The 14,497-nt window shown below is 46.5% G+C and overlaps 1 protein-coding gene and 1 non-coding gene across 2 annotated transcripts in view; both read left to right on the top strand.

Annotated features, from left to right (window-relative positions):
• Positions 1-14,497, top strand: part of LOXHD1 (lipoxygenase homology PLAT domains 1) — a 143,937-nt gene that overhangs the window by 110,488 nt on the left and 18,952 nt on the right. The window contains exons 32-37 of the mRNA XM_033087872.1: positions 372-580; positions 1,426-1,611; positions 4,571-4,698; positions 10,593-10,710; positions 11,615-11,789; positions 13,298-13,483. Coding sequence (XP_032943763.1) covers positions 372-580; positions 1,426-1,611; positions 4,571-4,698; positions 10,593-10,710; positions 11,615-11,789; positions 13,298-13,483 — 1,002 coding nt within the window. The remainder of the gene's footprint in view (positions 1-371; positions 581-1,425; positions 1,612-4,570; positions 4,699-10,592; positions 10,711-11,614; positions 11,790-13,297; positions 13,484-14,497) is intronic.
• On the top strand, positions 5,507-5,613 carry LOC117011999 (U6 spliceosomal RNA). The gene has a single exon (XR_004421081.1). It is a non-coding gene; the product is annotated as a U6 spliceosomal RNA (small nuclear RNA).

Below are 14,497 nucleotides of genomic sequence, written 5' to 3'. Positions count from 1 at the left end.
CTCCTTCCTGTGAGATCTTGCTTTTGCCGAGCTCATTTTTGCTCTTGCGGTAAGCTTTTCAGGCATCCCCTATACTTGGGGAAAGATTATTGTTCTTACCCAGTTTCACATGGGAGTGCTAGGCGCAGCTAAGACAATTGGTCACAGGGCTTTTTGAAGTGACAAGGATGCTCTGTTTGCTCTTCACTGGGGAGTTACCAATTCCCTCACTCCTTGGAGAGTAGACACTCAATATAGATAACTCGCCAGTCTGGAAAGCTCCATTGCACTTTGTCTCAGAGGCAGGGAGACAAAGTCTCCGAGTTTCATTTCCAAGCCTGCCCTGGTTCACCTGGCCTGTTATGAGCCGGGGCTCCCATGATCTCTTGCAGTTATTCCCTACTATGTCTCAGTCACCACTGGGAAGGACAAGGATGCAGCCACCGACAGCCGGGCCTTCGTCATCCTCACTGGGGAGGATGACGAGTGCAGTAATCGAATCTGGCTAGACCACCCCCGAGGGAAGAAGGGCTTCAGCTGCGGCTCTGTGGAAGAGTTCTACGTCGGAGGCTTGGACGTGGGCGTCATCAAGAAAATAGAGGTGCTGGCCCCTGGGGCCTCAGGATGTGGACCATTCCCAGGGAAGGAAGGAGCTGAACTCTCCATGGGTAGGATGGGATGTAGAGGGTGGGCAGAGCAACCAACCTGAGACGTGCCTCAGAGCAGGTAGCGGGGGAAGACCTCCTGTCCTCTGCCATCATGTTGGGTGAGTCACTCACCCCTCCAGGTCACAGTTATCCACCTACCTGATAGGGACGCCTTGTGTACTCGTTTTCTATTGCTGTGTAACCAATGACCATAAACGTAGTAACGTAAGACCACACAAACGTATTATCTCACAATTTCATTGATCAGAAATCCAGAGGTTAGTTAGCTGGGTCTTCCTTCCTTCCACTGGGCTGAAATCAAGTTGTGGCCAGAACTGCAGTCTCATTTGAGGCTTGGGGTCCTGTTCCCCAAGCTCACTGGTTATTGGCGATATCTATGAGTATTTCCTTGTGGTTGTAGGACTGGCGCCTCCGGTTGCCAGAGGCTGCCTGCATTCCCTGCCATGCATCCCTCTCCAAAGCATGGAAGGCCAATAAAAGATGTCTTCTGCTTCAAATCTCTCTGACTTCTTCCATCTCTGACCTCTAGACTCTCTTTTAAAGGGCTTGCCTGATTAGGTCCGGCCCACCCAGAATGCTCTTGATTAACTCAAAGTCATCCGATTAAAGACCTTAATAACAACTTCAAAATCACTTCCCCTCATGGAAAGGACTTGGGTCAGTTAGTCCAGAGAACATTGGGAAAGCGCTGAGGGAGGAAGCTGCAGGATGCTGAGCAGACACGGCTTCCTTTCCAGTCGTGCCAAACTCCTCACGACACCCATGTGTCCCCTCCCAGCTGGGCCATGATGGGGCCTCCCCAGAGAGCTGCTGGCTGGTGGAGGAGCTGTGTTTGGCCGTGCCCACCCAAGGTACCAGGTACACATTGCGCTGCAATTGCTGGCTCGCCAAGGACCGAGGAGATGGCTTCACCTCCTGCGTCTTCGACCTTCTAGATGCCACAGTGGTGAACATCGGGGTGAAGGTATAGAAGGGGCCTCTGTGTGTGCGTTGAACAGCGAGGGCACTGCAGATTGAGGGTATGGAGCACTGAGGAGATGGAAGTGAGGGAAGCAGGATACTGTCACTGGGGCACTGGCAGAGGCTTTAGCCTGGTATACCAGCCAGATGTGCTTTGCTAGGAGCCAGAAGACTCAAGTCTTCTGGTCCGCTACTGTGTGACCTAGGACAAATCATCTCAACTCTCTGGGCCTTGGTCTTCTCACGTAGCACATGGAAATAATGCTTCCCATTCTGTTCCACATAAGATCTTATGAAATAATGAGATCATGAACAGTCCATGAAGAGCTTTGCAAGGTTACAGCTCTACATAGATGGGCAGAGTCATTATTCTCCAAGGATGCTCCATTAACACCGGTAGGACGGGGATGGGGACAGACGGTAGTCAGGATTCTGTGAGCCTCTGGGTCTCAGAGTGCAGTGAGACCTGTCTGCACAAGGCCCTTCTTACGTGGAAAAGGCTGGAAGGCAGGAGCTCTGCGCTTGTCTCCTGGCTCCACCTCTAACTGGCCAAATGACCTGGGACAAGTTTTAGAAACTTACAAGTCAGTGCTGGGCAGGAGACAGGATGCCCGGGAGCTGGGGCCCAAGAGCACATGGCCCGTTGGCAGCCCAGAGGCCTCTGGTTCACGTGACCCTGCAGGGTTTTCTTTCTCTCTGAAAGCTGTGGGGTCTAGAAGACTCCCGCCCTCAACTCTGTCCCTGAATCCAAACCAATGGGCTACAAGATTTAGGTCAGACGCTGCCCACAAAGGTGAGAAGGAATCACCCTGGACCTGAGCATGCCCTGCCTGTTTTATATATTGAAACAGAAGGAAGGGCTGAGTTATGGGCTGTGAAAACCTTGGCAGGCAGAAGAGTGGATGCCTGCCCCTCCCCTACTGGAAAGCCAGAGGGCAGAACTTTCTACAACATAGACAGCCGCCCCTCCTTTCCCCAGATATCTCCATCTGTGGCCAGATGGTCAATGTGGGCGAGCATATAATTCATCCAGGGACCTCTGTCTTGACCCAGTTCCCAGTGTGCACGTGGGCATGTGTGTGCCTGTGTGTGTGCCACCCCCAGCACACATGCACCCCCCCTCAGGGTCGCGGCATCTCCCTCTGAGCTCTTTAGTCCATGGAAATCCGGACTCACATCCCTGTTATTCATGTTACAAAAGAACACAGGTTTGTCACTTTACAAAGAACCGCAGGGTTCTTTGGATTGGCCATCTCCCCAGGACGTCTGATAGCAGACCGGAATTACAAAGCCCTGTTTCTGTGTCTCTTTCTGGAAACACACCTGTGACATAAAAAGAGATGTGTCTGTATAAAGGAGAGAAAGATAGACACAGAGAACATAGGAGTCTGGAGGCACCAGCCTTCAGGGGCCAGTCTCCTTGGGGCCAGAAAGCACTCATTTTGATCATTTTATTTTTTATGCCTGTCTGGGTAAGAGCAGAAAAAGCATCAGGCTCCTGCTTTCATTCTCAATAGCTCTGCGCCCATCACAGAGGCCCTTGTTAGATGGTCTGAGCAGATTTTCCCGGTAAAGCACGAGCATCTTCAATTACTGCGTCGGCAAACCTGTCCTCCGAGCCAGGCCTGAAAATACTACTTCTAACCTTGCAGTATCATGGCGAAGATTCCAGCTGGTGCTTGAAAAGCAACCAGCACCCAATAGGCACAATGTGATGAATAACTTGGGTTCTGAGTTCTAAAGGTTCTGGTTAGTGGGCACCAGGCACCTGTACAGGTGACAGCACCCTGTGGCAGCCACAGGGGAAGGGAAGAGTCAGGGATGTACAAAGGAGATGGTTAGCCTGGCATTTTCTTGGCCATGTATGCAAGCCTCTCCTGAACCATTTTGGCATTATTTCCATGTGCTATATGAGAAAATCAAGGCCCAGAGAGGCTAGATGACCTGTCCAAGGTCACACATTAGCAGACCAGAAGAGGCTTGAGCCTCCTGGCTCCTGGCAAAGCACGTCTGGCTGGTATACCAGGCTGAATTAGGGACCTAATTGCTAGTCCCCAGTCATCTGGTGAAAAGGAGTGGTGTAAGAAGCCAGGACCAGAAGGCACCGCATATCATGGATAAAGAGGCCCCCCTTGCCGTGAGGCCGGCTCTCAGAGGAAGAACCAAGGCAGGGGCTTCAGTGAGGCCACTGTCCTGGGAAGGGCAGCCTGCTCCTTCCCCCTCTGGTGGAGACAGACAAAGGGAATATGCACTCTTCGGGGCAAACTTCAGGTAAAAGGGCAACATCCCAAACTAAAGCGAAAGAAAATCAGATAGAATATGTGATTGTCCCGCTTCCCAGGTGAGTGGAGGCAGAGCGCCCTTAAGTATCACCTCTGAAGTGTTCCTTGCTCACTGACGCTCAGGGTGTGTGTGGGCTGCAACATGACGGAGGGACAGTCACCCAGAACTGCTGCTGCTGCTGGAAGCCATACCATGTGACAAGCCCCGCGTCTGTATCTCTCACAACTCTGTAAAGTGTTTATCCCCCTTTCGGTGGACGAAGCAAAGACTGGCAAACAGGGGGCAGCTGCCCAGATTCAACAGCTAGCCAGTGGCAAATCTGGGATTCAAATGACGCTTTGGAAAGCTCCAAAGGCCACTGTCCTGCCACAATGTGCTGCTAGAATACAAGGACTTAGGTTGGAGTTCAGTTGACAAAGAAATCGATGAGCGCTGGGGCTCTCAGTCCTGTTCTATTGCGCACGTGTTCTCTATTAGAAACAGAACTCCCCTCTAGTACTGAACTGAGCACAGTGGGGGGACAACAGAGTAACAAAGCCTGACTCTTGCCCTCTAGTCATTCACAGTTGATTGGGTGGGGGAGGGGGCACTCTTTTCAGAGCCACGGAGGTAGGAGAACATGTTGTATTGCCCTGGTGAGAATAGGCCAAGGCTCAGGACTCACATCCTTTTCCTGGCAGGTGCTCCATGAAATGACAGTATGGACAGGTGATGTGGTCGGCGGTGGCACCGACTCTAACATCTTTATGACCCTCTACGGCATCAATGGCAGCACAGAGGAAGTGCAGCTGGACAAAAAGAAGGCCAGGTATCCAGGGGCAGCCTCTACCCCTTGTCTTTCCACACACCCAGTCTTCCACCCTCAACCAGACTGCTTCCCTCACATCCCCCTCATACCTTGCAACCTTTCAACCCTCATGTTATTGTCCCTGTGATTCTTCCCTCCTGAAATGCCCTTCAACCACTCTCTTGTGTCTCAAGGTTTTTCTCTTTCAAGGTCTACCTCCTCCAGGAAGGCTTCCTTGATTACCTCAGCCCATAACCAACCTATCCTTCTTTCATTCGTTCCTCCCTTCTTTTTTTTGTTCCTTCCTTCCTTCCTTCCTTCCTTCCTTCCTTCCTTCTTTCCTTCCTTCCTTCTTTCCTTCTTTCTTTCCTTCATTCGTTCCTCCCTTCTTTCCTTCCTTCCTTCCTTCCTTCCTTCCTTCTTTCCCTCCTTCCTTCCTTCCTCATTTCCTCCATCACTTGGAAATGTTTATTGGAAGGTCTGTAGATTAGTTGATAGCATTGTGTCGTTGGGAACCGCCTGAGCCTCTGGCTCAGGACAAGGCTGCTGAACTTTTCCAGGGTTTGCCCTGCTCATCTCCTTAGAGGAGCCTCTACTCAGCAGCTGAAGAGGTGACATCTGGGAAGTGTGGACTTTGGCTGTCCCTCACTCCCTTCCTATTCTGATTTTCTTCTGTTCCCCACCCCCTATCAAAGACTGTCCTCCCCAGCACCCACTCATACATGAGTCTCTGTGACTGCGAACAGCCTGTGGCTAACCAGGGCCAAAGTCTTAGGTTGAAAAGGCAACTATTTTTCAGAAGAATTTTAGACATTAGAAAACATGTATCGTGCTCGCTTCGGCAGCACATATACTAAAATTGGAACGATACAGAGAAGATTAGCATGGCCCCTGCGCAAGGATGACACGCAAATTCGTGAAGCGTTCCATATTTTTGGAAGAAATCAAAAGATATTTCGAGATAAATGAAAATGAAAACACGACGACCCAAAATCTTTGGGATGCCGCGAAAGCAGTCCTAAGAGGGAAATTCATAGCTTTGCAGGCCTACCTAAAGAAACAAGAAACATCACTAATCAACAGTTTATCTTCACATTTAAGGGATCTGGAAAAAGAACAGCAAAATAAGCCCAAAGGGAACACAAGGAAGGAGATAATAAAGATCAGAGCAGAATTAAATGAAATAGAAACCAGAAAAACAATACAAAAGATCAATGAATCCAAGAGTTGGTTCTTAGAGAAGATAAACAAAATCGACAAACCATTAGCCAGACTCATTAAAAAAAAGAGAGAGAGGACCCAAATTAATAAAATCAGAAACGAAAGAGGAGAAGTGACAACGGACACTGCAGAAATACAAAGAGTTTTAAGAAGTTACTATGAGCAACTATATGCCAACAAATTTGACAATTTGGAAGAAATGGACAATTTTCTAGAGGCGTACAACCTTCCAAGGCTAACTCAAGAAGAAACAGAAAACCTGAATAGACTGATTACCACCACGGAAATTGAATCAGTAATCAACAGTCTCCCAACAAACAAAAGCCCTGGACCAGATGGCTTTACAGGTGAATTTTACAAAGCGTTCAAAAAAGAATTATCACCAATTCTCCTCAAGCTCTTCCAAAAAATCCAGAAGGAGGGAAGACTCCCAAACACTTTTTACGAAGCCACTATCACCCTGATCCCAAAATTAGACAAAGACACCACAAAAAAAGAAAACTACAGGCCGATATCTTTAATGAACATAGATGCAAAAATCCTCAACAAAATATTAGCAAACAGAATTCAGCAATACATTAAAAAGATCATTCACCACGATCAAGTGGGATTCATTCCTGGTATGCAGGGGTGGTTCAACATCCGCAAATCTATTAATGTGATACACCACATTAACAAAATGAAAAATAAAAATCACATGATCATATCAATAGATGCAGAAAAAGCATTTGATAAAATTCAACAGCCATTTATGATAAAAACCCTTAAGAAAGTGGGAATAGAGGGATCTTATCTCAACATAATAAAGGCCATATATGACAAACCCACAGCTAACATCATACTCAATGGGGAAAAGCTAAAACCATTCCCCCTAAGATCAGGAACAAGGCAAGGATGCCCATTATCTCCGCTTCTATTCAACATAGTTCTGGAAGTTCTTGCCACAGCAATCAGACAAGAAAAAGAAATAAAAGGCATCCAGATTGGTAAGGAGGAAGTAAAGTTATCATTGTATGCAGATGATATGATACTATATATAGAGAACCCTAAAGACTCCACCAAGAAGCTATTAGAGCTGATAGATGAATTTAGTAAAGTGGCAGGATACAAAATTAATATTCAGAAATCAGTTGCATTTGTATATACCAATAATAAAACATCAGAAGGAGAAATTAAAAAAACAATCCCATTTACAATCGCTCCAAAGACTATAAAATACCTGGGAATAAATTTAACCAAAGAAGTAAAAGATCTATACTCAGAAAATTATAAGACACTGATGAAAGGAATGAAGGAAGATATAAATAGATGGAAACACATATCATGTTCATGGATAGGAAGAATTAATATAATTAAAATGTCCATACTGCCTAAGGCAATATACATATTCAATGCAATTCCTATCAAACTGCCAACGTCGTTTTTCACAGAAATAGAACATATAATCCTAAAATTTATATGGGACCATAAAAGACCCCGAATAGCAAAGGCAATCTTGAGAAATAAGAACAAAGTGGGAGGTATAACAATACCTGACTTCAAATTATACTACAAGGCTACAGTAATCAAAACAGCATGGTACTGGCATAAAAACAGACACATAGATCAATGGAACAGAATAGAGAGTCCAGAAATAAATCCACGCCTATATGGCCATTTAATCTACGACAATGGAAGCAAGAATGTACGATGGAGTAATGACAGTCTATTCAATAAATGGTGCTGGGAAACCTGGACAGACACATGCAAAAAAATGAAGTTGGACCACCTCCTTACACCATATACAAAAATAAATTCAAAATGGCTTAAAGACTTAAATGTAAGGTCTGAAACCATAAAATACCTAGAAGAAAATATAGGAAGAAACTTCTCAGACATTACCCGGAGTAAGATTTTTACTGATATACACCCTCGCGCGAGGGAACTAAGAGAAAGAATAAACATGTGGGATTATATCAAACTAAAAAGTTTTTTCACAGCAAAGGAAACCATCAATAAAACAAGAAGGGATCCTACTGAATGGGAAAAGATATTTGCCAGTGATATATCTGATAAGGGATTAATATCACAAATCTATGGAAAACTTACTCAACCCAACTCCAAAAAAACAAACGATCCAATTAAAAAATGGGCAGAGGACTTGAAGAGACATTTTTCTGAAAAGGACATTCAGATGGCAAACAGACATATGAAGAAATGCTCAACCTCACTAACCATCAGAGAAATGCAAATAAAAACCACAATGAGATACCACCTCACCCCAGTCAGAATGGCTATCATCAATAAATCAACAAACAACAAGTGCTGGCGCGGATGTGGAGAAAAGGGAACGCTTGTGCACTGTTGGTGGGATTGCAGACTGGTGCAGCCGCTATGGAAAACAGTATGGAGGTATCTCAAAATTCTGAAAATGGAACTACCTTATGATCCAGTAATTCCACTCCTAGGTATCTATCCGGAGAAATCCAGAACTTCAATTCAAAAATCTCTATGCACTCCTATGTTTATTGCAGCACTATACACAATAGCTAAGACATGGAAACAACCAAAATGCCCATCGGTAGATGATTGGATTAAGAAACTGTGGTACATTTATACAATGGAGTATTATGCAGCCATAAGGAAGAAAGAAATCTTACCATTTGCAACAACATGGATGGATCTAGAGAACATTATGTTAAGTGAAATAAGTCAGACAGAGAAAGATAAGTTCCATATGATCTCACTTATTTGCGGATTCTAAAGAAAAGAATAAGTGAATGAACTAATCAGAAACTGGGAGACAATGAGGAAAAACTGAGGGTTGCTAGATGGGCGGGGGGAGTGGGGGGTGGGGGGGAGGGTGAGGGGATTGGAGGGCAGTCGGTGACCACAGGATGGCCACGGGGTTTGAAAATTAATCTGGGGAACGTAATTTGGTGGTTACCAGAGCGTAAGGGGGTTGGGGGGTGGGGGATGAGGGTGAGGGGGATCAAATGTACGGTGATGGAAGGGGAGCTGTCTCTGGGTGGTGAACACACAGTGTGATTTATGGATGATGTGATTCAGAATTGCACAACTGAAATCTATGTAATTCTACTAACAATTGTCACCCCAATAAATTAAAAAAAAAAAAAAAAAAAAAAAAGAAAACATGTATCAAAGGCTGACCGCTTCTCCAATAGCAACCCCCACAATGTGGGAACCCTACTGCGTGTCTACTGAGGTGCCTTGAGGGGGTTTGGAGCAGCAGAAGGAGGCGGCTAGTGAGTGGTAGAGGGATGAAGGGCCAAGGAAGGGCTTTCCCTTTGGATGTGAGCCTTCTGCCCTGAGGAGAGGCGGTCCATCCGGGTGTAATGGGGTTTAGTCTGTAAAGAAGGGTGAGGGAGCAAAGTAATCCACTCTGCAGTCTTCTAGAAGAAAAGCTCATTTCTCCCTCTCTCTGAACATTTGCTCACCATAAAAATCTCCATAAAATGGAGATACATGGCTAAATTCTAAGGGTGAAAATGAAGGAGAAATACAAAGCCAAAATTCTCAAGTTCCTTTGATCTGCAACATTGCGCACCTGGCAAGAGTAAGGAATCAAATGAGTTGAAAGATTATGTGAGAGTCTCTGTATATGATATGAGCTTGACAAGGGACTTTGTGAGTTCCTCCTTCCAGTATCCACATGAGCAGAGGGGCGCACTGGGCTTAAATGAGAGCAGGAGGGATTTCGGGCAGACTTTAGGGCGAACGTTTTCCCTTCTAAAACTCATAAAATGCACATGAGCAAGTTATCAAAAGAGATTACACTTCACTGCTGTTCCCCCATGGCCTTTAAAGACTAGGAGTAATTAGTTCTCGGTTTGCAATATTTGCAGTCCCGGGGCCCACTGGCTGTAGCCTCTGTTTTTAAAACTATATCTCGTATTCAGGAAGGCATAACAATTGTCATGCAGTGTCATAGCTTCAGTGCCACCTGCATTACCCCCAGGGGCTTAGCAGCAGCAGCAGCATCTGGAATCAGTGAGCGATCAGTCAGCATCGAAGTTCACATTTTATGTGCCACCCTGTGGGAAGAGCAGTAAGGAATAAAGATAGAGCATCTCGGAGATGATGAGGTCATTCAGCAGAAAAATTGTAATAGCAACAAAAGCAACGTTACCTTCTATTCACCTGCCATTTGGCAGTTATTAGTAGCATTACCCAATCGAGGGCCGCTGCAGTCAGTGGTGCAGATTATGTATTTTCAAAATGTGAATAGCACCATTTAGAGTTGTGCAGTGCACAACCTGCCCCACCATTCACGGCGACCCTGTAAAGTTTTCCAGGTATGATTTTTTATTTTTTATTTTTTTTTACATTTCATGTTGATTTCACATGTATTTGGTCCTTGTGACACTTTTGTGAGATTTCGGGACTAGTGTTATTCTTCCCAGACTATGGAGAGGAAATCAAGTTTCAGAGAGGAGCTAGGACTGCTTAGGTGGCTAGAAGAATGAGAGTAGGTCTTGATTCAGGGCCACTCCTACCAGTCAAACCCACTTCACCCAGTATTTTGGAAACACATCTGCAGTGCAAGACACAGGCTAATAGAGAGTCACTGGGAGCTGAGAGAGAGGCTGAGTAAAAGCTTGTGTTCTCCTTACCGTGAATCTGGTTTCTGGCATGAGCTGAACCCCTCCACGTGGCAGGCTTTCCTTCCTCATGCCCGTTCTCTCCACCCCCAGATTTGAGCGGGAGCAGAATGACACCTTCCTCATGGAGATCCTGGACATCGCTCCATTCACCAAGATGCGGATCCGAATCGACGGCCTGGGCAGCCGGCCTGAGTGGTTTCTGGAGAGGGTAAAATGTCCACACCCTCACCTTCCCTTCCACCCACTGCCCACCCTTCTTCCTGCTCTTTTGGGTAGTCAGCGGACCTTGATAAAGTGCAGACGTCACCTTAAAGGGTTATTCCACAACCCGCCCTCTATAATCCAGTAGGCCCCTTTGATGTGAATTAATCAGAAGACATAGGTTTATTTATTTGTGTCCAGTCAAAAGTGAATCAACTGCCAGAGAATGCAACATGCACAGAAGTGTGCAGAGACGTGGGCTTCTTGGAGGAAGTGAGTTGGGAGGAGTGAGAGAGGAGCCAGGAATGGGACAGCGAGAGACTCTAATGGTGGGAACTTCAGGCAGGACAGCAAGGCGGCTTTTGGCGCCCCTGTGATTACCCAAATAGGTTCTACCTCTTTCTCCAGCTTGGACCTCTATGGCTCCCTGACCCAGTCCTCTCATCCGCTATTCCACCAAAGGCCATCTGTCCCGAGTCCCCTCAGGCTCCTACTCCCCTGGTCAGCTATTAGCAGATTTTTCTTGAGCCAGCCATATGCCAAGTGTCCATGCCAAGGACGATGTGGCCAATTCGGTGCACTGGTCCCAGGTGTTCATGGCTGACCGTGATTTGGTTGGTCCATTTTCTGCCATTCATGCAGCAAACATTTCTTGTGCACAGTCTTGGAAACATGTTTGGACAAATTGCCCATTTCCAAGTCCCCAAACAAGGGTAGTCATGGTGGGGGTTTCAGACCCTGCGCAAGGCACACAGGGCAGGGTGTTTGTCCTGGAGACGGCCCAGTCCACACTTTGGTCCAATCAGAAGAAGTTGTCTCAGGTCTGGGATCGTGGGTCCGAGAGGCTGCATTAGCGGGTAGGGGTCTGTGGAGGAGAGGGAGGGTGCTCCCACACTGGCTTCTCTCACCAGATCCTCCTGAAGAACATGACCAATGGAGACCTGACCATGTTCTACTATGGAGACTGGCTCTCCCAGCAGAAGGGCAAGAAGACGCTGGTGTGTGAAATGTGCGCCGTCATCAACGGAGAGGAGATGATGGAGAAGACTTCTTACACCGTCTTAGTTAAGACCAGTGACATCCTGGGTGAGTCAGAGGGTCCCTCCCATCTCCCATGACTCTGGCCCTCCAGGTTCTGTTTCAGGCCCTGGGCTCCGGTCAGGACACTTTTCCTTACATGGCCTTCCGAAAGTTAGTCAGTGTGTCACTTTCTGTGTGGACAGAAGTATCTCCTCTCAATGACTGAATTGGCTCTGTCCCTCCTACCTCGGAGAAGTGGGGAAACATTATCAAGCAGTATGATCAGCACTGTTGAAAATGGAGCGTGACTCAGAGTCCTCTGTCTTCCTGCTGCCTCCTGATGCCGTTCACCCAGGTGCCGTATAGCTCTGGGCTCCTTCCCACATCCCTGTGCTTGGCAACCATCTGCTGTGTGCCAGCTTTGGCCTGAAGTCTTAGGATGGAGATATGCCCCTCGGCCTTTGTGGGTCTGACGTTCTCGTGAAATGATGACAGTGAGGTTCTGTCAGCACAGGTGCTGGGGACCCCTTACCTAGCTGGGGATCAGGGACGGGTCCTGAAGGCCTTCCCAGAGGTGATGCTAAAGTCTGATCCAGAAAGACAAACAGATGCCACTGAGGCAGATGGGACACTGGAGGAAGGGCCTTCCAAGCAAAAGCACTCGTGTGTGCAAAGGCCTGGAGCTGAGAGGGAACATATTCTCGTCGTGGAGGCAATGCCTCCCTACACCAAGCCTGTTCTCTAGGAGCTGTTGCAAGGAATCTGGCAAACTCATTCACACTCATTGTAAATGGCTAGTGAGAGATTCACTTGTTGGCCCTGGTAGGTTACATGTTCAACAGAGAAGGCTTCAGCCAAAGAAATGAAGCTCTCATGGTAGGATCTCAGGCAGAAGTGATGAGTCAGTACAACCGGTAAAGTCTGTTTTTGGCACCTCCCTTCTTCCTTTTCTCCTCACGGTGGAACCTCTACTCTTTTTGCTTAAATTCCAAGTGTCCACATGTTTTCAAGCCCCTCCAATCCCCTCATGATACACCCTCAGAAAATAATTGATAAATTCATTGGTAACCACAGGGTGTGTATCAGAAAAGATTCACAGGGTCACCTCTTTCAGAAGTATTTTCTTTCTAACTGGGGTCGATATCTCTATTTGGCTTAAGCAAATGATAGGAACTCTAGTGTAGAATGTCAACCAGAACTTTCCCCTGAACCCATGGTGTGTAGGAGGGAGCCCGTATTTGTAAACTATACAGGCAGCCTTCCCGGTGTGCCTTGTAAGTGTGGATGTATTTCTCCATCATGAGATGAATTCTTGTACTAAACCATTCAGACTTGCTAACTGGGACTCCAGTTAGTGCACCAGCATATACAAGGCACAGAGTTACAATGAAGGGTAGAGTCGGAGACCCGAGAGTCCCAGGACACTAACCAGTCATTTCTGACCTCACCTCTGGCCTCGTTGACCCTGAACTTGTCCATCTGCACTTCTGGCTCCTCCAAGGACCAAGGCCAGAGCAGGAGGGCTGTGTTTCGGAGAAGCCAGTATCCACAGCCCTGGTTTTGTGCACTCCCAGGTGCGGGCACTGATGCCAACGTGTTCATCATCATCTTTGGGGAGAACGGGGACAGCGGGACCCTGGCCCTGAAGCAGTCGCCCAACTGGAACAAGTTTGAGCGAAACAACATGGACACGTTCAGCTTCCCGGACATGCTGAGCCTGGGCCACCTCTGCAAGCTGAGGGTCTGGCACGACAATAAAGGTAGCTCCCGCTCCAGGTCTGGGTGGCAGGGGGGACAGGCCTCAGCTCTCCACCTGAGCCCCTCCTCATCTCCCTGACACCGTGTCAACCCTTCTACCTCAGGGTGGCCCGCAACTGAAAACAGCTGATTGCCACCATTTTGATGCTCCCATCAAAATTTCTGGACAAATTTTAGAGATGAAGCTTTGTTCCTCCTGCTTTTTCCCAGTGTGATGAGTGGTTCTTAATTTTCTGTGATATTGGAGCATTAATTCTTCCTAGTTCAGGCATTAAAATTAAGGAAAAAAAGGCTATATCACCAAATTCACTTCCCAGGGATTTTCTATGAAGGGTTATGCTTGTTTATTTATAATAGCAAGTCTAAAATTAGTCAAATTCACTTATAAATGATGGAATAGGATATAAGCCAAGTGAAAAATTTATTTTTAACTTCAAAGTACCTAAGGAGACGTTGTCCCATTTGTAATTGTGATGAAGTTCATGTTCTCAATATCTCTTTGGTTATCCTTTTGTTGTCTTCAGGCCACATTGACCAGTTTTTTTCTGGCATCGGGCCTTTAAGCTCTATTTTATTTAATTAGAGAACAGTTAGATACCAAATTTCACCTCCTGTGAAGCATACTGCCTTCTTAGTTCATCCCATTCTAACTCAGACCTCTTGTCCTCCCTTGAAACTAGCATCCGCTCAAAGCCTTCTCCAGCCTTTCTGAATCTCCCTCATGAATGGTCCAGAGCTGTCCTGGCTGTTGTATTTGTCCTTCCAAGTTCCCACTGAAAACCAATACGTCTGTCATGGTGACTGATTAAACCCAACTTGGCAGTTTACAACTTCTCTTCCTAAAGAGAAGCTAGACCCTTTTGCTTTAGCATAGGTTAAACAGTTAAATATTTTCCATGACACGAAATAAATTCATATTAGGTACAGGGAAAATAGTCTTCAAAGCAATACAATAACAAATATTTGCACAGCACTCCACAATTCTCAAATGTCATTGCCATATCATTCAGTCATTC

The sequence above is a fragment of the Rhinolophus ferrumequinum genome, chromosome 19 (genome assembly GCF_004115265.2).
Source record: "Rhinolophus ferrumequinum isolate MPI-CBG mRhiFer1 chromosome 19, mRhiFer1_v1.p, whole genome shotgun sequence".
In the NCBI taxonomy this organism is placed as follows: Eukaryota; Metazoa; Chordata; class Mammalia; order Chiroptera; family Rhinolophidae; genus Rhinolophus; species Rhinolophus ferrumequinum.
This window is presented reverse-complemented; position numbering and strand designations above follow the sequence as displayed.